The 25,612-nt window shown below is 38.3% G+C and overlaps 4 protein-coding genes across 6 annotated transcripts; 1 reads left to right on the forward strand and 3 right to left on the reverse strand.

The window, feature by feature from the left end:
- Nucleotides 1-610: 610 nt before the first annotated feature.
- LOC103985398 (protein EMBRYO DEFECTIVE 514) lies at nt 611-3,676 on the reverse strand. The gene is made up of 2 exons (XM_009403074.3): nt 3,287-3,676; nt 611-1,050 (listed from the first exon to the last, which is right to left on the reverse strand). The coding sequence occupies exons 1-2, from the start codon at nt 3,638-3,640 to the stop codon at nt 724-726; spliced, it is 681 nt and encodes a 226-aa protein (XP_009401349.2). The 5' UTR covers nt 3,641-3,676; the 3' UTR covers nt 611-723.
- Nucleotides 3,677-3,874: 198 nt separating this feature from the next.
- Nucleotides 3,875-8,463, forward strand: LOC135585123 (uncharacterized). 2 transcript variants are annotated; one of them, XM_065184392.1, is made up of 8 exons: nt 3,875-3,970; nt 4,042-4,169; nt 4,448-4,533; nt 6,098-6,244; nt 6,332-6,440; nt 7,188-7,311; nt 7,532-7,802; nt 8,015-8,463. In XM_065184392.1, exons 2-8 carry the CDS (start codon nt 4,046-4,048, stop codon nt 8,114-8,116), a joined length of 963 nt encoding a protein of 320 aa, XP_065040464.1. In that variant the 5' UTR covers nt 3,875-3,970; nt 4,042-4,045; the 3' UTR covers nt 8,117-8,463. The 2 variants fall into 2 exon arrangements, with proteins under 2 accessions (XP_065040464.1, XP_065040463.1); XM_065184391.1 differs by having other exon boundaries at nt 3,882-4,169.
- A 3,242-nt stretch (nt 8,464-11,705) lies between these two features.
- LOC135674484 (diacylglycerol O-acyltransferase 2D-like) lies at nt 11,706-21,441 on the reverse strand. 2 transcript variants are annotated; one of them, XM_065184393.1, is made up of 17 exons: nt 21,141-21,441; nt 20,979-21,053; nt 20,798-20,883; nt 20,461-20,567; nt 20,175-20,330; nt 17,490-17,576; nt 17,185-17,282; nt 16,951-17,038; nt 16,009-16,650; nt 14,973-15,907; nt 14,810-14,885; nt 14,611-14,696; nt 14,316-14,406; nt 14,038-14,186; nt 12,602-12,699; nt 12,369-12,456; nt 11,706-12,042 (listed from the first exon to the last, which is right to left on the reverse strand). In XM_065184393.1, the coding sequence occupies exons 1-9, from the start codon at nt 21,317-21,319 to the stop codon at nt 16,549-16,551; spliced, it is 978 nt and encodes a 325-aa protein (XP_065040465.1). In that variant the 5' UTR covers nt 21,320-21,441; the 3' UTR covers nt 11,706-12,042; nt 12,369-12,456; nt 12,602-12,699; nt 14,038-14,186; nt 14,316-14,406; nt 14,611-14,696; nt 14,810-14,885; nt 14,973-15,907; nt 16,009-16,548. The 2 variants fall into 2 exon arrangements, with proteins under 2 accessions (XP_065040465.1, XP_065040466.1); XM_065184394.1 differs by lacking the exons at nt 12,369-12,456; nt 12,602-12,699.
- Nucleotides 21,442-22,874: 1,433 nt separating this feature from the next.
- On the reverse strand, nt 22,875-24,912 carry LOC135674486 (uncharacterized protein At2g39795, mitochondrial-like). Its single transcript, XM_065184400.1, has 3 exons — nt 24,584-24,912; nt 24,126-24,475; nt 22,875-23,277 (listed from the first exon to the last, which is right to left on the reverse strand). Exons 1-3 carry the CDS (start codon nt 24,866-24,868, stop codon nt 23,121-23,123), a joined length of 792 nt encoding a protein of 263 aa, XP_065040472.1. The 5' UTR covers nt 24,869-24,912; the 3' UTR covers nt 22,875-23,120.
- Between the last annotated feature and the right edge of the window lie 700 nt (nt 24,913-25,612).

The raw sequence follows: 25,612 nt of genomic DNA on the forward strand, positions 1-25,612 counted from the left end.
CAATACATCTTAGCCTCTATCAGTATGAACTCTAAATGTTCCTCTCAACAAGACGGATTTGCTCCCACAATATATCAACATCAGTGATCCAGAAGAGAAAAGAAAAGAAAAGAGGACTCCAAGGACACTATAGAATTGCTACTTGATGCACACAAGACCAAAAGGGATACTTTATTAAGTTGAGAATATCAAAATTTTAAGACCTAGATACAAAGAACAGAAACTGTATACCAACAGCTACTGCACTCACTCGATTACAGCCCTTGAACACTGAAGTAGACACGATGTTCATATCGTCGCACTTGAACTCAGGAGACATGTAACCAACACTACTCCACTAAAATTATCCAAATGATCAATATTATTACAGCCCTTGAACACTGATAACATCAAGCTCCATCACACATGACTACATGCACAGAAGGTTTAGCACTAACACAGGCAAAAAGATTAGAGAGATATTAAATGTTTTCTTTTAGGAACCACCAAATTGCTCTCGATTATATTAAATTGTAAGTAACATAATGAAATGAGATTATGACAATATGATGGGAACATATAATTCCTGATTAAGGCACCAAAATAATGCATGACGTGGCATCCATACCAATAGAAAGAAGACTCTATTTTATAGAAAGCACACGTGCATAATGGTTCCCTTTGGCAAAATAAAATTCAACCTGGCATTTATTTTAAATCAGAAGGAAAAAAAAATTCTGACATTCATTTCCTGAAACCACCCCTCTTTCCATAGCCTCGACCACCTCTTCTGCCACCTCCTCTCTGATGGCTTCCATGTTTGTTGCCCAAAACCCTATCATTATCTGATGTTGACTGGACTTTCAGATGGTCAGGCAAGGGGAGTATCTTATCCACACATTTACGAAAGCTAAAATCATCAGTAGTACCATCGACCCGAATAAGAAAGAAGCATCGACTTTTATATGTCGGGTGATAGCGCACCTGGAATGCCTCGATTCCTTCTCCAATCTTCTTGGCAGGTTCAGGATGCCCCTTCTTCAACAAATCCAGCAATACCATGTGCTCATACTGAAATATAAAAAGCACTATTGTAAATTAAAAACATAACTTCTGTTATTAAACTCTTTGATAATGATCAAAAATTACTGTATAAGACCCCATATTAAGAACAAACATGATAAATAAATGAACAATATTGATGTTATGCAACATACAACTGCCAGTTTAGCACCTTTAGGATGCCATACATCAACTGGAAATCAGATTCATCAATGAAGGATCCCACAATTTGTTTATGAGCAAGAGATATAAGGGGAAGAAAGACTTCCAATGAGAGAATCCATAACAACGTGAAACAGTGTACAGCTTGATCTAATTGGTAATGGAAAGTCAAAATGAACAAGGCCAAGTAGACCCTACTATAACATGAGGTATCCATAGAGCAAAATCTCTGAAGCTACCAAAAGATTCAATTCTTCTAAGATGAGCAAGCTGTCGGATAAACAGAGAGTGCAGTAGAAAAATATAACGATTGTTTTTTCATAACATGCAAGATACCAATATTCAATCTCCCATATCTCATCCTTTCATTATCAATTCACATTAAACTCAGGACAAGTGTTGCACATCATAGCTTACCAAACATAATCAACAAAACCAATAACACCAACGAAAGCATTGGCATTGGTACTAGATGATTTGTCTTCCAGCATCAGGTGAACTGAAATGGATAACTGCAATTTGGAGGTAAAGTGATACTGTCATTTTCTCCCTCGCACTTATCACTTTATTCCTTCTACAAACAAAATAAAAAGAATTCAATTATCACTTAGAATCAACAAGCTAATCCAGATCCAACTCCTTAAAATTAATCAAATAGATCACTTTTTACCCTCAACATGTTTCAAACACTGACTCAGTAGGCTGCCAATCCAGAGCAACTCCTTAAATTAATCAAATAGATCACTTTTTACCCTCAACATGCTTCAAACACTAACTCAGTAGGCTGCTAATCCAGATCGATTAAATTTCATTCTTCCGACAATTTCAATTACTTCTCTCCTTAAGTTTGCTTCCAGCAGTTACTAGTTTTGACTTAATTGTTATCATCACAATAAAAACATTTTATTTCGAATAAATATTTGATTTTTAGTATCTTCTTAATTGCTTGTAGTGCATGCCAACTTGAACCAAATATCCCACATGAACTTTTACAGCATTCCAGGTTTTATTTGCAGCATGTGGTTCCCAGCAGTAAATCTTGTGAATAAAATTAACATTACCAGGATCGAGAAACACCATAGGTTTTTATGTCGAGATCCTGGCATAAACTGGACCAGATTAGGACTGAAATGTTCAACCATGAGTGAGAATCAATGAAGATTGTGCTAAAATCAACCAAACCAACAAAAAGACTAATTGGGAATTTTCTAGGGACAGCAAGAAGCTGGTCTAACGTGCAACTGACTTGGATCAACCTAGAATCACACTCAACAATCAGCTTTGGATTAGCATCAATCTGGATTCAAGATTCTAAGAAGTCCAATTAATCTATATAGAATCAGTCATCAGAACATCCTTTTAGTCTGAATACAATTTTTGCCTGAACAAGAATACATATGCATATATACTCAAATCATATGGAGTGCTTCAAAATAGATTCCCTCACTCCTGTGGAGATCATTTCCTACATATCCATGGACTCTTTAAAAGTGGTCTAGCTTGCAAAACTATATAAAAAAATAGCACTGGAATTACAATTCTCCTAACTCGAGGTCAAATTTTTGGAAACCACATGAACTTACATATCTTCCTCATTCACATAATACATTCAATGTACACATTCAGATCCAAAATTGCAGGTGCACAATAGGTGAAAATTCTACACGTGTCTTAAAAAATTTCTTTCTTGTTCTTATTGGTGTGATTGTCTTTAAATAAATGCATGCAAAAAGGGATTCATATAAAATTTTGCTTCTTCTTTTATGAAATAAAAACATTAGTTTTGAACAAAAGCATATGGCAAACGTAACCCTTAGCAACTCAAAGCATAAAAGGTTGCATCAGCAGCAATACACTCTCCCACCACATGTTTGTTATAATTCCAAGCTCACGTACACAAATTCTTTCTCAAGATTGCACATTTCAACTACATTTATGGATCCTTTTCTGATACAGTTCAAGCAAGATTAAGGTAATTTCAACTAAACAAATCATGTCTCCAAAACGAATTAACAACAAAGAAACGAACTTTTTCCTGTATCAACGTAAAGAAAGGAAATTTGCTAAGGAACAAAAGGCGCACCTTGTTGATATTAAGATTGGGCAACCAGGAACGGAGAAGCTTCAGGAAGTAATCAAACATCTCCACTGACGACGTAAACACCTTCGGTCCGATACTTGCCACCTCCGACTCCCCACCGTCCCGGCTTCTTCGCACCTCCACATCGCCTCCAACTTCCTCCTCTCCTTCAACTCCATCCGTCCCTTCTTCTTCCAAACAACCCTCCGGCTTCTGCCTCTTCGAAACAGAGTCCTCCTCGCCGGCCTCCTCTCTTCTCCTCTTCTCGGCGCTGCCACCGCTCTCAGCCGGCACCGCTTCCGCCATGAGCTCCTCTCCCTCGAGTAACTGAGGGTTATCCGCGAGCTCTTCCGCCATGATCGCCGAAGTGCGAGCGTGCAAGTTTAACTAAACCCTAACACTAATGGATAGAATATAAATAGGTAGCTTTGTCACGTGCAGAGGAGGTGGTGGATGGAATTATCGACTAATTATCACATTTTAAGGAAAAAAAACCAATGGGGGATTTATCAGAAAAAGTTAATATATTATATTTTCTATTTTTCTATATATATATATATATATATATATATATATATCCAATAAAGAGAAGGTCGACGCTTCATCACCAAACTCGCATGCCCTCCTCCTCCCTCCTCTTCGAGAAGGAGAGAGAGAGAGAGAGAGAGAGAGAGGGACGACGAAGAGGTAGAGAAATCTGTTTTCTTGTCTCTTCATCCTCCGCCTCGCCCTTCTTTTCACTGTTTCGGTATACATAGAGGCATGGCGGATCCCGAGAGCTCTTCCCTTCTCATGGCGCCGATCCCGGTCCTGGACCCCAACGAGATCGACCTCGAAGCTGGCCCTGGCGAGCAATTCCAGTGCCGGATCTGTCTCGAAACTGATGGTGGTCTTCCTCTCCCTTTCTACTCTGTACCTCTCTCCTCCTCCCTTTCTTTAGGGTTTATTCTCACATTCTTTTCGATTTCTGTCTTTTGTCTCGCAATTAAAGATTGGGTCTTAACTACCCCCATGAAATTTTGGGATAAATCGTGGGGATTGCGTCTCCAAACGTGGAAGTTCTTGCGATTGGGATTGAGACATAGAAGGTTTATGAGAGAGGAGTAAAAGAGAGTCACCTGAGCTGATTGCAAACTTATTCCTTTTTCATAATTGGAATTTCAGGAAGGGACTTCATAGCGCCATGCAAGTGCAAGGGGACCTCCAAGTACGTCCATCGTGAATGCTTGGACCACTGGCGGTCTGTCAAGGTGAGTGAACGAATTGTGTCTGTAGTAGATAGGGTTTCTAGTGCCTATGCTGCATTTATGCATCTTCAAGTATGTTCAGAACATCCTGTTGATGAACTGCTCTTTAAGCAAATGGCGTCATGAATCATGTTTTGTCATAGATCTCTTGTGTGAGGTGCAAACATCAGATCTGATAATCACGAGTATAATTATGCAAACATTTTCTTTATTATTATTATTATTATTATTATTATTATTATTATTTATGTGAAATGAATTTGAAATGTGATGTCCGATTCAGTATCCTATGGTATCAGGAAGGATCCAATGTTAGATGTCTTCTAATCTGAGGATTAATTAGGTCTGAACAATATTTCACATGTGCAAGATGGGCGTACCAGTGGAACTGCTGAGGAAAAATTAGGTCGCTAGACATAGGAACACTAAGAAACAGACTACTAAATAATCATTATGGATGACTGATTAAGATGATATCATTGTGCACATGAAAGTATGAGGATGTAGTCATTAGAGGAAATAATGGATTATTGATAGGGTTTAGAGAGGGCAACAAAGATAAGATATTTCCCGGAACATGCTAAGAAAGTTTCAGAATTAAATTTCTAGATTTTTTTTTTTGACAGGTATGTTTCAAATTTTTGGAATTGGTGGCAAAGAGCGTCTCAAAAGCACAATCCATATCGTTGGATGATGGATCTTGGGCTGCCTTAATTATTGTCCTATTCCAGTAATCATTTAAGTATCATAAAGGCACCTAATGGTAAAAATTGTTTTTCATGCATCATTCATTTGTTGTTCATTATTTAGAAGAATGCAGATTTAAACCAATTGAGATTTTGCTGTCTCAGTAATTATATTGTCTCTGCCACCATGTAAGTATTTTAGAGGTAGTTACTGGCCAAAGCTGTTCGATGTCCTTTCCTGTATTAGTATGCTGTCATTCACCATTTAAAAAAACGTGGATCTAGACAGTAAAGCTTCTAAAAAAGTCTGGCCAACACTCTGTCAGCAGTGATCTGCAATTTTCCAAAATCAAATTCAGGGATGATTTATTCATGACAAATGCATGCCTTGGTACATCTGAAATTGTAAAATGATTTTTGTTTACCTAGCCTAGCATCTCACGATATAGTTATTTTTACAATGGTGGAAACTAGAATCTTAGTGGCTACTTGACGTTGGATATATGGGAATTTGTTTCTTTCTCTTCTCACTTGGTGGAAATAATTGCATTTTGGTCGGAGTAGATGGACGGGGCAAAGGGATCATCTCCAGCACTTCAAGAATAAATCACTTGAATGATCAGCAAATGTAGAGGCTTGCTAATGTCATATGTTAGAACTGCGAAAGAAAGTTTATGTCAAATTTATGCAAATCAAATCAAGTTTAGAGTAGTAATAACTGCCAAATCTGCTTATTGGATTAAAGGCTGACAATATGCCATTAGAAAATGCTCCACCTAAGTTTCACTGATATTTTTCTTCTCTTCTGTTTTTCCATGAATGTTTGTGAATATATCCAGTTCCAAGGTAGCTAATTTCTGTCATATTTTCATTTTCATCAGGAAGGTTTTGCATTTTCCCATTGCACAACCTGCAAGGCTCCATACTATTTGAGGGTTCATGTTCATGCAGACAGGAAATGGAGAACCTTGAAGTTCCGATTCTTTGTTACTAGGGACATACTGTCTATATTCGCAGTTGTTCAACTCGTAAGCTTAAGTTCTCCCATCTCATTCTTGATAATAATCCAACAATTTTATTTTGCACTAATCCTTTTTTCTGTGCATTCGAGACAGATAATATCTTTGTTGGCATATCTGGTCTTTCTGGTTGATAGCTCTCAAAACAGTTGGTTGCGGTTGGCTTGGGGTTTTGACAGCAAAATTAGTTTCTACTATGTATGTGGTATGCTTCTAAACTGTAAGAGCACTTCATGATGATTTTATCTATTGGTTACATTATAAAGGTGTTATCTCATGCTTGTTCATGTTGTAGTGCATTGTTTATGTTGAAGCATGGAAAGTGCTGTTGGCATTTGTAAATTGTAGGATTTGAAAATTTCATGTGTTCTGTTGCCATTTGAATTCTAGGATTTGGAGAGTGAGTTCTGGAAGGTGGGCTTTTGATGGTGTTTCTCCCAAATGAAATCTTCATGTTTAACAGGATTTGGAAATCGAATTCTAGGGGGATTTGGAGAGTGGAATTATCATAAGGTTATTCTGGGAAGGGATGTGAGGGTGGGAATTATTTAGTGGAACTTTTGAGTTGTTTGGCTAAAATCTTGAAATTCTTGACGAAAATCCTGTATAACATGGGGCCTAAACTACACAATTTTCTTTTCCTATAATAGCTATTGTTTTTTCATGCAAGTCATTAGTTCATAGGTTTAAGAGCTTTAATATAAAAATGTATGCTATCTGACAACATTCCATGCAGCACATGTTCAGAAACTGTTTCCAGTAAAATAGATAATTTCTCTCTTACTATGTAATGTCTGGAATATAATGATTCACATGCTTATGTATTAAGATTTGTCTCGACCATAAAATTTTGTACATTGTTGTTTTATATCTCATAATACTTGGATCTTTTAGATTGGACATTATATCATATTCATGCTAATTTTCGTCATTATGCTTATCTACAATGCAGGGGCACTATTATTTTTCGCGCTGCTTGGGTTATCTGGATGCTTTATAACTTGTTATGATCGACGAGTGCGCAATGATTTGGCTCAGCCATGTCGAGAGTTATGTCTTTGTTGTTGTCAACCAGGGTTAGCATCTGTTATCCTTTAGTTTCTGGAATTTGTCATATCTTGTAATAGTGTAAATCCATTTCTATGTGATTTGTTATGTATATGCTTTTAAGTGAATCTTGTATAAACCTAATGTAATCATTAAATAAAATGGATTACTTTCTCATTCTTTCCCATCTCCACACGTTCTCCTACTCTACATGTTTTTGATGCATTCATTTTCTTTTTGTTTTTTCAGTATGTGTGCCGATTGTCATCTGCCTGGCACCCTCTGTATGTGGACCGATTGTACCACATGCTTTGAAAGTTGTGCAAGTACAGCAGGAGAATGTGGATGCTTGGGAGGGGCTGGCGAAGCTGGTCTACCGTTGCTTTTTATAATAGGATTAATCATTCTTGGGCTGTTCACCATTATTGGCATATTTTACAGTGTTCTCGTGGCAACAATGGTCGGCCAACGAATTTGGCAGCGTCACTATCATATACTTGCTAAACGGATGCTAACAAAAGTGAGTCCTGTTTTCTCTGTGTGTAAGCAGTTCATTTCCTTGTTTTGTTCCTGTTGAAGCAAAGAGCCATGAATCGATTTTCCTGCTTTGCAGTTTCATTTTGTTTTAGTACACAAAACAAGAAATTTATGCCAAAGCTGATATCTTTTTCCTGTCTAATTCCATCCAGTATTCTCTACTAAACCTTCTAATGGTGTGTCGGTGTTCATCAGGAGTATGTCGTGGAGGACGTTGATGGCGAGGGCACTGATTGGTGCCCGCCACCCCTTCCAGCTGAGCATGTTCAGCAGCTAAAGACACTTGGACTCCTGTAGTTTCATCTTGAGAGGCAAATAACCGTTGTGCTCTAGAGATGAAATGGAAGAGACATGTGAGAGCATCTGGTAGGCAGTCTTTTTCCCATGGAAACGAAGTCTATATTACTCTATCCTCTCTACGAAAAGTGTATTTCCTACCTCTATATTGTAAATGTCCACCAGATGTAGCATCTTCAGTTTTTCTATTACACCATCATCTTCAGAGAGTTCCAAGCATGGCTCATGCTTGCTGGTCTTTTAGTATATATGGTTTAAGAAGATTGTGAGAAAGATTTGGTGGCATTGAAAAACTATGTAAATGATTAAGAGTTTGTTTCCACATATTGGATAACTCTTTGTCATAATCTTCTTTTATAGTGTGAACATGACAGATGGAGAGTTTGTCTCTGCATATTCTGAAAACTACTGATGATAATGGAGAAAGCTGCAGACAGAGAGTGTGTAAGAAAACCAGCTACAGAGGCTGGTCAGTCTTTTTACAGGTTTTTTTTGTCAAAAAATTATGTTAAAAAGGTTATTTGATACCTCATGTCAATCTCTTATTAGATTGTCAAATAAGAGTTTAAATTAATCTATTTTATCAAATTGTCTTAACATTATCGCTCTATTTTTTCTCTTTTTGTTTTTTGGTTTAACATGTGAATGTTTTACAAATAGGGAAATCCCAGCATAAAATAAGCTCAAGACAAGCTTAATACACTGCATCATAACATCCCTTGAGCACCTTTGAAGGGGAAGATATATTACTTGTCTTGTCTCCACCTGTTTTATCAATCAACAGTCTCAGTCCATTCATTCCCAAGTATTCAAGCCCAGTTGATAAGGCTTCCTCCTCATCAAGGTACACTTAACACATCTTGAAGTGTATAATTCCATCTCCAAATTTGAATCCTCCATTGAACTACTCATACTTTGTTTCTCAGTCCATCAATTCCATAATACTTGTGCACTTAGTCTGCCTCAGACCAACCTACTGATCAAGTCCTCCAAGGAAGTTGACATAGTAGTGAAAAAAAGGTGAAAATGTTCTGAAAATTGTGATGAAAAATTGGATTTCATAGGATCTTTCCTGAACAAATTATGCATGGGAAAGCATGTTGATGGATTCCAAGAACATGGAAGGAAGGCTTTGTTCTTTTGAACAATGTGGTACAACTTTTCTCCAGTTTTGTTTGCTTTACCAGCTCAAGAAAATGATTTCCATTCAGATTGATATTTCCATGTGAATATATGTCCTTAAAGTCAGATTGATATTTCCATTTAGTCACTGATTTAGCTTGCTCCAATCTAAAAATATATGTCTTAGATTGGACTGGGTATAATGTACCTGTCAAACTAAACCAGTGCACCCACAGAACTATTACCTTGCGATCATATTGGTGTTATAATTGCAGTAGTTTCCCAAAACTCTTGGACCAGACGAAATCAAATGGATAGGTTAATCATTAGATAGTTAATGCATTTATCGTTCCAGTGATGATGATTGCCTGATAGTTTTCATTATCATATACTTGTTTTCGTGGATGCTTAATAGTGCACGCTGTCGACTTCGATTGGAAAGCACACATGCGTGTATCGTATGTGATAGTGAGCGCATGGCCACGAAACTGCTGCCTCCTCCTCGGATATCGTGATAGACGATCATAAATGTTTTACTGATTCTACAAATCTTTTCTCTTCCTTAATTATTTATTTATTTATGTTCCTAATATAAAAGAAGAATCTAATATTTATCTCTAAATTATGTTCTAGTAATAATGTTTCTATTAAATTTTTATCATCTTCATTTGTTGCCGAGGATCTCAACATGGAGACACATCTTATATACCACCACATGACACCATCAAAAATTTATTTTTAAGCTATCTATTATTAACCAAGCTTTAAAAATTTTTGAATGATGAGTCGTAATGTTTGAAGACTATAATAATTTATTACGAAAGTAGAACTTAATCCCGTCCAAGTCAAAATCTTGTAAGGTATAAATGAATTTTTCATATCAAACCAAATCTTGATAGGTTCATTAATAACTATAAAGCAAGACGACCTGTTAGAAAGAGTATCATCACATATTGAGTCTAATTATGAAACCAATAATAAGTTATATTATTTTTTATCTTAGTTTGCCTAACAATTGGGGATTTCGATGGTGGACATGAATAATATATTTTTTTTTGGTCATATTTTCGAGGATATATTTATGAAGCAACCTCTAGGCTTTATTAATCACAATCTTTCTCAACATATTTGTAAGCCGTAAAAACTCTTTATGATCTCAAGTAGGCCTCTCATTGAATTTCGAATACATCTGGCCTCAATTAGATTTCATAATTCTCATTCCGAAGACTTCTAATCTCAATTAGATATTATAAACTTTGTTATTTGTTTATTCTCATAAAGGCATAATCATATTTTTACTAGTTTATATGAATGACTTAATTATTATTGATAATAAATCAATAATAATTAATCGGTAGCTTAGAAATAAGTTTTCTATCAAAAAGCATGAGTAGCTTAGTTATTTTTTTTGGTGTTCAAGTAATCCACATGATAAATGGTTTATTTCTTTCTCAACAAAAGTATATTCATGACCTTTTTCATCACACCAAAATACTTGAAGCCAATATTGTTACTACGCCAATATCTACAAGTATTCCTCTTACCCTATCTAATAGTGTTAATCTCGGTGACGCCACCTAGTATCATCGAGTTATTGGTAATCTATAGTATTTAACATTCACTTGTCCAAACATTGCATATGCAGTGAATAAATTTTCTTAATTTATACAAGTCTACTTCCAACCATTAGATAGTTGTTAAACGTCTTCTCCGGTACTTACAAAATACTATTAATCATGACTTATTTTTTCAAAAGGACTCCCCTTTATTGCTTCATGTATTTTTAAATATTAATTAAGCAAGTAATACGGATATATAATAGTGATTATGTCATATTTCTTGATCTTCTACTGGGGTTAAATATCAAGCGGTTGCTTCTACAACTACTAAATTTTGTTGGATTCAATCATTGTTATATACATTATTTATCACAATCTCTAGCCTCCATCTATATATTGTGATAATATCGGGATAGCATATCTATATGCTAATCCTGTATTTTACTCTCGAATGAAATACATAACCTAATCCTGTATTTTACTCTGGAATGAAATACATAACCATCGATTTTCAAAGTACAAAATGATGGACTACGTGTCTCTCATGTTTTATCTTCTAATCAACATGCTTTTACCAAGCATTTATCTCACCAATAACTTTTACTTTGGTCCAATATCGATGTCTTTAATGGTAACACCATCTTGTAAGAGCATATTAGAAAAGATATTATTAAAAAAATAAATCACGATAAGATTATTATGATCCCCTTAATATTTTAATACTATATTATCATGATTCTAAATCATAAAAATTATGATAACATATTATCATGATTTAATATTCATTATTAATCTCAACATGATCTCCTACACTATGGAATAATTTAGATAAATATTTTATGTTTATTATTAATTAAAAATTATATAATTATCCTACTTTATAATCTATATTAATATATATAAATTCATAATCACAATCAATAAAAATTCAGGCTAATCATTTCTTCACATACATCTGATCTTATTTATACCGGTAGCAACAGAGTATATAAAGACAAATATTTCAGCTTCAGAATGACTCTACTATTCGATCCCACCGTTAGCCTGATGGAACATGCAGTCTAATAACAAGCCCCAGTAACTATCTCTATGATCGATTTCAAGCTCATCAAGCTCAGATGACAAAGGCATGGAAGATGTAACTGTCACAGAATTGTAAGTTCCAGATCATGGTAACCAACTTTGCACTTGTACTTCTAAGAGTTCTTGGAGAGCATGAACAAACTGAGAATGAACCTCATTGATCTGGAAAAATTCAGAAAAAGAGAGAGTCATATTTTAAGCATTCTCAATGTTAATTAAAAGTAAATTATGTCACAGACCATAACCTCGGAGAAGATAGAACACATGACTTCAACATGAGCAATGAGAACTGATCTTCTATTTTTAATTAGAAAGGCAATGCACCAACATGAAGCAGCCAATGAGCGATGCAGGTATGGGGAATTTATTTTAATTATTCAGGAGAAAAGTGTGGTAAAAAGTCTGATGTGGTTGAGCTGCAGGTGTGGGGAGTTCATTCTGATTATTCAGGATAAAAGTGTCGTAAAAAAGTTTTGATTTTTCTTTACCTCATCTGCAGTGGGCTGTGGGTTTTTCGTCAGCTCAATTGGTCTTCCCACTACTACATGAATCGGAAGCCAAAATGGCACAGGTGTTCTACATAACAAGAGAAACATAATCACAAAACATTAGGTAACATTAACGGTAGCCGAAAAAACCAGTGTTAAAAGGGAAAGTTGCCAAATTTTAAGAGGGCTAGTAGACGGGCATGATTAAGGCAAGGATCGGATTTGTTAGGTACCCAAGTCTTCCCCAGAGAAGTATTGGAGTGAACTTTATTGCTCGAGAAATCTGGGCAAAAAATTTCCCACTAGGTTTCCACCACCAAACAACATGATTCTGTCAACCAATTAAGAAAATGAGGTTTTCATATACTCAGTATTTAGAGCATCCATATTTGAAATTGCAAGTAATCATGTTCAAGATATGGAAGCAGATCACACTCTGTCTTCTAGTCATCAAGTACATTAATTAACATATGGCAGAACAACATCTGTCCATCAAGCACACCTAGTTCTTTTTAAAAGTCAACGTTGGTATCAAAAGAAAAACAAACCTGGCCAAAACAGAAAACAGGAACTATAGGTCGGCCATCTCCATGGCAATTTGCACAATTCCTTTTTTTGATTTAAGGAAAGCAACCTATTCATCAGATAAAACTTAGGTTAATATTTGCCTAGTTGCTTGCCTTGAAAATCTATACAAGGAAACAAGAACATCAGAAGGTTATTGCAGACTAAATTATAAGCATTTTGGCGAAATCCACAACTCATAGTAGTTGATAAAAGTGTATGTAGGACGTCTTCGATTATCTGATTAACATAAAGAGAAGAAGGCAAGAAAGCTGGATGAAAATATTATACTGCATTCGGATTCATCTCTATACCAAGATATATTCTGGTAAAAACACCACAATGGCATAATTCAAAACCCACCTACCTCACAAATATAGATTTGACATTTTGAGTCATTACTCAAGTACAGGAATCCTAAATATGATTCATGCTCATCCAAAGGATATTCAGTATGGTATATCCTAAATACTCTGTGATGCTCTAAAATCATACCAATGCAAAATCACGATCAAGTTTAATGGAGATTATGCAACAACCCATGATTTACTAAACAAAATATAACTGAAATACCAATTTTCTCCTAGAATTTTCATGTTAAAACAACATAAGCGATTCAACCAACAAGCCCTCTCTCATTTGTGGTAACTAGCCTATCGGAGACATCATCTGATGCAATCTTGCTGGTGCCTGCAATCGACTTGTATAAAGAGCAAATGGAAGAATGATTTGGATTAACTTTTATCGATAGGCACGAAAACAAAGAAATCAGACGAGATCATTTCTTGAAATTATCTTTTCTCTTCCCCCGCTTGCATATATGTTTGAATCAAGCTGAGGCATAGTACCTTGATAAAATTAAAAGATACTAATATTATAAGTTGTGAGGTCTCGTAAGTTCAGATATATAAGGATGAAGTAGGAAGAAACAAAAATGAACCAATTTCACATGACTACACATCAAACCACTGTACGTATTCCTTTTACCAGTGATACTATGAACCATGCAACTTCTGGTGAATCAAGAATGGAAAGGCACCAAATGTATGAAAAAAAAATGCAATTCACTAGACTGATTTCAATAGTTTAGGTGAAGAAGGCAGACCTCAGAAAAAGTGTTCATATAACCTGCACCCCGCCAGGAATAATAAGGCAACTATACCCAGCTTCCAAGTACGCAAAAAAGTTCTTCCTAGATGCAGGGACTAGTCCCAGCCATGTCCAAATATGCCTCAGAAAAGGAGTGTAGAAGACCTGACCATAATATTATGCGCACAGAGCAAGAATTCAGGGAGTATCAAAAGTGAAGAAAACAAAAAGGGTGTTGTTATACAGAGTATGAAGATCTAATACAGAAAATGACCAGGAAAAGCGATATCTCACAGCGCTGCTTGCGAGAACTTTGCAATCAGGTAAGAGGTATGAAACCAGTGTGGCTGACAAGAGCATAAATACCCATAGGCATCGCCGAGCACTGCAAATATTTCAAATCCTGGATTCTTTACGACCACATCCATACTATAATCGGCAGTCATTTAATTCCTATTCTGCACCAAGGCAGAAAACAGATACACTAATTGCTTGAAAATTTCGGATTAATCCACTCAATGTATAAACTCGTATCAGCCGGCCAGAAATAAAGAAGAATCCGCTGCAAAAGAGATGAACAAGAGCTCACCGTATGCTTGGTCCGGATCGAAGGCCTTTATGTCCTCCACATGAAGAGTGATGGGGAAGTAGCCAGTTGCATACTTGCCAATATACCTAAGTATTTTTGTTACCACCAAGAAAATAAAGAATTATCGAGAAAATCGAAATCTGTCATGAACCCTCTCGAGGTTTCGAGGATCATTAAATCAATAGGGAAAAACTGGAACCTTGATACTCTCAACCCCAATTTACTCTTTATCAACGACGGGAATCAACGTGATGAACAGCAGAAACCCATAAACCCTGCATCAAAACAGAGGAATATGAAGCGTTAGTAGCAGTAGGAAGAGGAGATGAAAGGGGGAGGAGACGGACGGGAAGGAGGAAGACCGCGGCTAAGACCAAGGCGAGGATAAGTGGAGGCCGCCTAAGGCGAGGGCGAAGGCGATGGTGGCGTGGAGGGGGGAGTACTCCGTCGGCTCGCCCTCCTCGCGTCGGTCGCCATTGCCCTCGTCCATAGCTCGCGGAGGCAAACGGGTCCTCCAACTCAGCGCCGTGGAGCGTCCGTCGTTGCCGCGCTATATAAAACGTTCCGCGGACACGCACGCACGCAGGCACGCACGTGGGTCGTGATCTTTTGAAGTGCCCGCACTCGGCATCATGCGGTCGTGATACGTCGGGCCGTGTTGAGGGACGGCGGGATGGCTTCGCCGGGCTTTCTTCGCGTCATCTTTTCGATGACCCACGAAGCGGTCGGCGAAAGCTGAGGAAGGCGGCGGTCAAACAAACACTGTATCCAATGGTCCGAACGAACGTTCTCACCCAATTTACGCATCGATCATCCTCGAGAGTTCAACATGAGAACGGACGATCCGTTTGTCTGACCATTCTTCACGTAGTTGTGTTCCACCTGCAAATGCATGTTTCTTCCAAACAATGCTTTGAACAGGAAATTAAATCTATTAACTCATGATGTAGCTCTCTCTCTCTCTAAAAGCTACGATCCGATTAATTATAAATTATTCTTATAATTAGTTATCTTTAGTATTTTGATTTTTCTATTTTCAAAAATTATATTAAGATTTGTATATTTACGAAAATAAAATATTTAACTGCTCAGTGATAAACCGAACAGCAGCGACGTCATGCCCAGCGGGACCTCCGGCTTCGGCGTCGGCAGCTGCGCCACCACCGTTCGCCTCCGGAAGAACTCCAATGTCCGTATCTTTTCAGTCCCAGCGGCCATGGCTTCTTGAAGGACACACGCGTTCGTCTCCTCCAATAGCTACTGCGTGCACTCCACCGATGGCCCGCCGGCATCCCTCCTGCATTAGATAAATCCGAGAAGCTCCGTGTGACAACCGACGTGGTGACCATCAAGAAATCAAAGATAACCAACGCCCAGGAGATCCAACAGCTCACATACCTGGATCCGGAATACTTGCGGAGCTTCGTGTGGTGAACGAAGGAGCGCAGGAGCTGCTGGTTGCGGTGGCGGAGCTGGCGAAGAGATGCCTCAACTTAAGGGGGACGACAGGCCCCTCCCCTCACGAGAGAAGTAGCGATGGAGCTCGACGGGTTGGTGAGAACGAGGAAGAGGAGTATTCCATTCGTATAGCTGCACTCTTCAAATGGTGATAAGCTTCCCATTGTGACCATATAATGTTTTGCTCGATGACACTTTCTACTCCGATCACAGCGTTTATTACAATGAAAGGTCGGCAGATTTATATTTCTATCCAAATTTGTACATCCATCCATCCATCCATCCATCCGATTTTTTACTCAGAAACAGAGTATATAAGACAGTATTTCAGCTTCAGAATGCCTGCAGCAGTATTCGTTCCCATTGTTGACCTGATGGAACGCTCATGCATGCAGTTTGATAACAGGGCCCGGTGACTTTCTCTAAGCTCGATTTCAGGTTCATCAAGCTCAGATGACAAAGGCATGGAAGATGTACATGTCACAGAATAGAGACTTGGAGATCAGGGTACCCAACTTTGTACTTGTACTTCTCGAAGAGTTCTTGGAAAGCATGAACAAACTGGGCATGAACCTCATTGATCTGGAAAAATCAGAAAAATGAAAGAATCATAATTTAAATATTATAAATAACCTAGGAGAAGATAGAACGTATGAAATGAACTTGAGTCATGAGAATTGATGTTCTTTTCTAACTCAAAATGTAATACACCAACATGCAGCAGGCTCGACAACAAGGAGGGCAGCAGGTCTGGGGAATTCATTTTAATTATTCAGGAGAAAAGTGTGATAAGAAAATTTGATGTCGTCGGGCCTCAGGTGTAGGAAGTTCATTTGAATGATTCAGGAGAATATTGTGGTAAAAAGATTGATTTTTCATTACCTCATCCGTAGTGGGCTTAGGGTTTTTCATCAGCTCAATGGGTCTTCCGACTACGACATGCATCGGATGCCGAAATGGTATAGGTGTTCTGCATAACAAGAGAAATATAATCACAAAACATTAGGTAACATTAATGGTAGACGAAAAAAACCAGTGTTAATATGGAAAGTAGCCAAAGTTTAAGAGGGCTAGTAGACTGGCATGATTAAGACAACAATCGGATTTGTTCGGTACCCAAATCTTCCCCAGAAGACTATTGGAGTGAACTTTAGTGCTCGCGCGATCGGGACAAAAAATTTCCCACCAGGTTTCCACCATCGATAAACATGACTCTGTCAACCAATTAAGAAAATGAGGTTTTCATATACTCAGTATTTAGGGCATCCATATTTGCAATTGCAAGAAATCAAGTTCATGATATGCAAGCAGATCACTCTATGACTTCTGGTCATCATGTACATAAGGCAGGACAACATCTGTCCATCAAGCACACAAAGTTCTTCTTAAAAGTCATCGTAGGTATCAAAAGAAAAACAAACCTGGCCAAAACAGAAAACAGGAACTATAGGTCGGCCCGTCTCCATGGCAATTCGCACAAATCCTTTTCTTGATTTAAGGAAAGCAACCTATTCATCAGATATAACTTAGGTTAATATTTGCCTAGTTGCTTATCTTGAAAATCCATACAAGGAAACAAGAACATCAGAAGGTTATTGCAGACTAAATTATAAGCATTTTGGCAAAAACTACAACTCATAATAGTTGATAAAAATGCATATAGGACGTCTTCAATTATTCGATTAACATGAAGAGAAGAAAGCAAGAAAGCTGGATGAAAATATTATACTGCATTCAGATTCATCTCTATACCAGGATATATTCTGGTGATAACACCACAATGGCATAATCCAAAACCCACCTACCTCACAAAATAGATTGACATTTTGAGTCGTTACTCAAATACAGTAAACCTAAATATGATTCATGCTCACCGAAAGGATATTGAGTATGGTATATCCTAAACACTATGTGATGCTCTAAAATCATGGCAATGCAAAACCTCAATCATGTTTAATGGAGATTGTATAATAACCCATGAGTTACTAAGGCAAGATCCAACAGAAATACCAAATTTTTCCCTGAAATTTTCAAGTTTAAACAACAAAAACGATTCAACCAACCATCCCAATCTCATATGGTAACTTGCCAATTGGAGAGAATGGAAGATTGATTTGCTTTAACTTTTATTGATAAGCACCAAACCAAGAGAAATCAGACAAGATCATATCTTGAAATTATCTTTTCTCTTCCCCCACTTGCATATATGTTTGAATCAAGCTGAGGCATGTTACTGTGATAAAGCTAAAAGGTGCTAATATTATAAGGTTTCAGGTCCTGCAAATTCAAAAATATAAGGATGAAGTAAGAATATATAAAAATTTAGTATTGGCTTAATAGGTTGTTGCCAAATGACACCTTTAACCTTCAAGGTGATGCAGAACAGAGTGGGAAAGTAGAGAGAGAGAGAGAGAGAGAGAGAGAGAGAGAGGAACAGAAAAAAAGAGAAAGGTGAAATAAGAGAGGAGAACATATAATTCTTTTCAGACAATCTGAAGTAAGTCATCAATTGATGAGCTCCATTATTTTTAGAGGTTTAGGAGCCTTAGTATAATCAGTGAAGGCAATAATTTCCAAGAGTAATTTCCTAGGGAATTAACATGCCTTTTAGAAATCCAAAATATGACTTCTAGGATACTTTAAAGGGGTTTAGGAGCCTTAGTATAATCAATGAAGGCAATGATTCCCAAGAGTAATCTCCTAGGGAATTAGTATGCCTCTTAGAAATCCCAGATGTGACTTCTAGGATACTTAAATAGTAAATGAGCTTTAGAGATCATATTCCGCCCATCCTGGGTTCAGGTTAGGGATAAATTATAGCATCCCCACCCTATTAATAATCAGTTTTGGAGATCATATTCCACCAATCCTGTTCATAGGTAAAATTTGGTCAAACCTAGTATGTCATTGTCAGATCTGTGTAGTGCACCACATGGGGTCTGGCACTATTATCCCTACCGTGATATCTTAATTATTCAACAGGCATCCCTATAACAAAATGAATTCAATAGCACAACAAATATTTTTTACTTGATCTACGATCAACACCATTCGGGTACATTTATTCTCTTCTTTTTACATGTTTAATGATGTTTCCACAAAGATCAGTAGTTTAAAATTTTCAATTTTCAAATATTGAGAAATAACCTTTCAAGCTATTACAATTTTACCATTCAATTCTTTAATGTTAGCTGACCTAGTTAATCATCTTAAAAGAATTGAAGTGTCATTTCTAGAAACCTTCGGTACTTTGGATATCTGAAACAGTGTTGATTAACATATCAATGATCTGCATCAACTCCAATGGAAAGTATTAATGATTGGAGTTTGGATGTATCATAACTCAATTTTGAAGTGTTAAAGGACTTCTTAGAACTTCCTAAAATAATAGCCATATTGAAGCAAATATTCATGTGTGAATCTAAGCTGTTGAACCATGGAAAACCTAAACTATTGAAGTGAATAGTCACGGTGAAACTTAATTATCTAAAGCTAAACAAGAAATAAACCTCCAGTTAGTTATTTAGTAAAAATCAATATAGATCATCATTATGCCATATTATTGTAGATTTTCTACCTTAGTTTTATGAAATTTCTTTTGTGTTACTGGCAAGCTTGCAAACCATTCAATTGTCTTGCTCACTTTATTAATAGATGATATTGTTTATTTCCTTATCTCTGTTGATTTTGATCAACTCAATTTTGGCCAAAGACACCAGAACTCAACATTTGATGTTCTAAATAAATAATTTTGCTTCCCAATTTAGGGTTAGAAGCTTAAAGCAAACAAGTAAAATCCAACTCCATTGAAACTGCAGCACAAATTAAGGAGGAAACGAAAAGTGAATGAGAGCAAAATTACATAGTCCAAAGAGATCATCTGTATACACTTTTACCATAAATTTTTTAGATCAACCGATTTCACATGACTACACATCAAACTCCTGTACATATTCCTTTTACCATGATACTATTAACCATACAACTTCTGGTGAATTGAGAATCATCTAGACATCCACTATTGAATAATATGGAAAGGCACCAAATGCATGAAAGAAATGCAACGCACTTGACTGATTTCAATAGTTTAGGTGCAGAAGGCATACCTCGGAAAAATGGTTCATATGAAGCATCTCCTGCACCCCACCAGGAACAATAATGCAACTATACCCAGCTTCCAAGTAAGCATAGAAGTTCTTCCTAGATGCAGGGACTAGTCCCAGCCATGTCCAAATATGCCTCAGAAAAGGAGTGTAGAAGACCTGACCATAATATTATGCACACAGAGCAAGAATTCAGGGAATATCAAAAGTGAAAGAGAAAAAAAAAAAAGGTGTTACAGAGGATATGGATATTTAATACAGAAAATGACCAGGAAACAGGATATCTCACAGCGCTGCTTGCGAGAACTTTGACTTTAGGTAGAGGCATGAATCCAGTGTGGTTGGCAAGAGCACAAACACCTATCGGTAGCACCGAGTGCGGCTCATAACCAAACACTGCAAATATTTCAAACCCTGGATTATTTACGGCCATATCCCAACTATTATTGGCAGTCACTCAATTCATATTTTGCACCAAGGCAGCAATCAGATACACTTGTTGCTTAAAAATATTGAGTTAATCCACTCGATGTATAAACTAATATCAGCTGAAAACAAATAAAGAAGAATCCACGGAGACCTGTGTCAATATAAGCCAAAAACAGAAGAGATGAACAAGAGCTCACCATATGCTTGGTCCGGATTGAAGGCCTTAATGTCCTCCACATGAAGGGTGACGGGGAAGTAGCCACTTGCATACTTGCAAATATACCTAAGTATTTAACGAGAAAATAGAAACAGAAGAAATATGTCATGAAACCTCCGAAGGTTTCGAAGCCCATGAAATTAAAACGAAAATGCTGGCACCTTGATAGTCTGGACCCCAATTTACTCTTATCATCGACAGGAATCAACATGAGGAAGAGCAGAAACCCGAAAACTCTGCATCAAAAACAGAGGAATATGGAGCGTTAGTAGGAGGAGGAGGAGGAGAGAAAGGGGGAGGACGAGGAGGAGGAGGAGACGGACGCGGCGGCGAGGCGCAAGGGGAGGAGGAGAAGCGTGGCGAGGACCAAGGCGGCGTTGAAGTGGATGCCGCCAAGCCAGAGGGCGAGGGCGACGGTGGTACGGAAGGGGGAGTACTCCGTCCCCTGGAACACCGCCGGGGTCTCGCCCCCCTTGCGGTGCTCGCCATTGCCCTCGTCCATAGCTCGCGACCCTTCGAGCAGAGGAGCAGAAGGACCCCGCAGATGAAAACGGGTCGTCGCCCTTGTCTCTTTGCAGGATCAGATGCATTTCTCTATCGCCCCCGAAGAGGAGTTTAGATATACTAGAAGGATCCGTCGTCGGAAAATTACGATCCCGTTTCTGTACCAAATATTCAATTGTAATATACCATATTCAACGCGTTGTCGTGTATTGTTTGTTGTTGTTGCCGCTCCACATTAACGATCCGCCGTGTAGCGTTGGTTGTCGTTGCCGCTCTCCACATTAACGTTCCGCCGACACGCACGTGTGTGGGGGCGGAGTATCCAGGATGATCCTTTGGCTCATGTCGTCGTGATTCGTTTGGCGGAGTTGATGGACGGTGGGATGGCTTCGCCTGGTCGTCTTCACATCGTCGTGTTCGACCTTCTTGCAAGCCGCTTGACCGTGGGAAGGAGGAGATATGGCAAAAAGTCACTCTCATGTGAGAGGGGTAATTAGATATTCCTACGTATTCTCCATGTTAATTTGATCGATGAAAATAATCATAAGGATACGAAATGAAAAGATTAAAAAATAATTTCACTATATATTAATTTCATATAAACTGCAATATAGAGGTTTTCACACGCTTTCCTCTCCACGTTGGTGGGCAAAGGAGAGAGTTAGTTTGGCGTCGCCACCGTAGCTGCTCACAGAGGCAATGACGGCAACGCAAGCTGCTGCATCATGTTGCTCCACTCGGTGGTGGTCATGGCCGAGCTTGACGCGCTGACCGTGTTCTCTTCATTGTCATCATCCAAGAGTAGATGTCGCTTCAACTCCTATAGCTGGTCCAGCATCATGGAGGATAGCCTGTTGCCGGACCCCAACCCAACTGCTGCCAACACAGCTGCCGACGGCAACATGAGTTGCTGCATGACATTGCTCCACTCAACAATGGTCACGATTCGAGCCTAACACACCGATTGCATCCCCGTCCTCATCCTTGTCCAAGAGTAGTTGTCGCTCTGGTTCCTGTAACAGATCTTGCATCGCGAAGAAGGATAACTTGTTGTCAAACCCCAAGCTAGTCGTTGCCATTGCAACTGTCACTCCAGCTCCTGCAGTCGATCCTGCATCGCGAAGGATGGTTTGTTGTCAGACCCCAAGGCAATCGCTGTGTGCGTGGTGGAAAAGAACATCTCCTATCATCTCGCGAACCCGGACGTTGACAAATTGAATGAAGTTAAGGAGGAGGAGCCCGAAGGCAAGTCAACTAAAGGAGGAGGAAGTGGAGGCAAGAAGCATCATCTACTTGGATCTATTGTTGCAACTTGATCGGGGATTGCACACTGCAATAATCGGGGAACTATCTTCACAAAACAAAACACGTGCCGAGAGATGACGAAAAGACAAAAGAAATATGAAAAAAAAAATAGTAACATTCTTTATAATTACTATTTGTGTCTTGACAATGTGATTAAATATTTCGGTTCCAATACTAATTTTTAAATTATAAAAATTAAAATACTAATCATAGTTAATTACAGAGACCAATATGTAATTACCCTCATGTGAGATAAATGACTGCATCCAACAATAATTTTGATATAATTTGATGACATTGTGTGTTCAAATCAATCCTTCAACAAAATTCAAATAATACAAGTCAATTACATGATAAATCATGGTGGAGGATTCAGTACAGTAGCATTCTAATATGTCATTTTAACTCTCATATTGTAGAAAAAAGAGATGAATTACTCAAAAACACTCCTAAACTCCTCCGTTTTCTGAAATGAGAAGTAAGTGGAATCCTCACTAAGCTATTAATCCTTTGATGTTCTTCAACCATCCCAAGTGCTCCCTGTCATCTTTATTCAACATGTATTTGTGCAAGACATCAAACAGGGAGCTCTTGATACCTCTAGCTTCAAGGTACCCGTGCAAGGCCTGCTGCAAGTTCGCATCCAAATCCCTGCAGGCACAAAGTAAATATGAGACCAGCATTTCAGCCTTTTTTTTTTTTTTTGTAACAGCTATATAACTACAGCAAGATAAAAGCATCATGTTGGATTCATGGATTTTTTGTGCAATTAACTCCATTGTAGGCATGGAGAAACACAGATTAAGTTTTAACCCCCAAATTGCAGAAGCAAAAAAGAAAAGGCATATAAAGACATGTAACATGTTATAAAATTGATCACTACATATCTCCAAAAAGCTTAAGGGGTATGCATTTCCAAGTTTTCAATTCTCAATAAAAGCATTACTCGCCAATCGCTATAACTTTGTTAAACTGCCATGCAATCATTTGCCTCACTGACCATTTAAATGGCATTGAAGAAATTACAGAACTCCATCATAACAACCGGCTTTATAGAAGATAAATAGATAAAAACAGCTATCTTGTACAAACACCTAGTTGCATGACAAAAAGAAACAGATGGAGGCACTGATATTATTTACATGATTGTGATATATCTATAGCAGTCAACCCCTAAACTAATCCAGTTCATCTGCTTAAACTTGACATCTCCTAAACATCTACTAGATGAAAATGTATAGGCTAATCAAGTAGCTTAGGGATGTCTTTCTGAAGTCTCCTACAGGGAAATATCACTTTAGTTCTGCAACATTTCCAAAACCCCAATTCTTTTCATATTTCATATTTGTTCATATATGTACTGGAGATTACAACTTCTGCAATAAAAATATTATCGTACAAAACATGTTCTACTTTTTGTGCTGAATGGAAGAAATTCAGTCTATTCCAACTTCCTACCAATGAATGATATGCAATGAATACAAGAGAATGAAACTTACAAAAATTTGGGGCCTTGATATGCACTTTGGCCATCAACATCATCACGTTTCTTCATGACCATGCTCTCAATTTCAAGTTCATCAGAATTGAGGTTGCAACAGAACTCCAAAAAAGAACCCTCTCCTTTATCAATTGATACAACCAAAGATAGGGTTGGCTCCATAGAATTCTCATTTCTCTCATCGTCATCATCGTCCTCGTCACTCTCCTCTAAGTCATTGTGCTCATCAAAATTCATCAACACAGTGACTTGGATGTTCTCACCAGCAAATTCTCTTTTGAGGAAGACTGCTTGATCACCAGGATTATCAACAATTTCAAAAGGCAAGTCTTCTGGTACATCAACTTCCTGCAAAATGCATATAGACAGATTACTTAAGTAACAAATCTTTATAGACGATATTGGGAACCAGCTCCAAGTAAACCAGCTTAAGCGAGAAGGCGGAGTCACATGGACCTGGCCGTGGGTGTCAGACTCCCTCTCGCACTGGATCTCGGAATCGATCACCCGCTTGAGGTTCTCATCGCCGGATACCTTAGACGAAGCGAAGCGAAGAGAGAGAAAAGAGGAAGCCGGCTTAAGGCCCCGCGGCCCTGCCGCGCGGCACAGAGAAGAGAGTGGGGAGGAATCAGCGAGGAGCGAGGAAGTGATCCAGGGGGGACGGCCGCGGCGAAGGAAGGGAGCGGAAGAGATGGGGACGCGGAGGGACCGGCGGAGGAGGGAAGCGGCAATCCACGACATCTTTTGCCGTATTAGTTAGGGTTTCTGTACAAAGGGTTTAAGGAGACAAAGACGACTTATTCTAATTATAGATCCACCCAATAGTTAGTTATTTTAGTATTTTAATTTTTAAAAATTATATTAATATTTTTAATTTCGATTTTACTAATAAAATTATAAAAATAATTTTTTTTAATATTTTAATTAATGATAAACGAATGATGTCGATGGTGATGATGATACTATTGTGTGTGAGCAGGAAAAGAACGAGCATGCAGAAAGGTTTTGAGGCAACTGCAATGATGATATGGAGAGGAAGAACTCCATGGCGGTGTCTTCTGCTGCGTGCTTCTGCGGCGGTCTCCGCCATCATAGTCTGTCTTCCCGCCACCAACCTCTTGGAACTCGGGCGTTACAGACCGGAGCAACAGTCTTCGCTGTGAATCGCAACCTCCAGAGCTCAGTAAAGACCTGTCAACGTTACAGATCCAGTTAACATCCACCGCCAACTGATGGCTGCACTGGGGGCACTAAATGGTGGGAGGGGAGGAGGAGACGGTGGCGGCCGGCAAGTATGGGCTTCTGCTACTCTGAATATAAATATCCTGTGACCCGGCCGTGTCATTGGCTGAATAGTGGGTCCCGCGTGGAACCATCTTGTCACTAACCATTTCCTCCAATTACATGGAGGTATTAAAACAGGAAGGGGCTGAGTGAAAAATCTGTTAAAATCTCCGTTTTCGATCTTATTTATCCTGACCGTTG

The sequence above is a fragment of the Musa acuminata genome, chromosome BXJ1-5 (assembly GCF_036884655.1).
Source record: "Musa acuminata AAA Group cultivar baxijiao chromosome BXJ1-5, Cavendish_Baxijiao_AAA, whole genome shotgun sequence".
Lineage (NCBI taxonomy): Eukaryota > Viridiplantae > Streptophyta > Magnoliopsida > Zingiberales > Musaceae > Musa > Musa acuminata.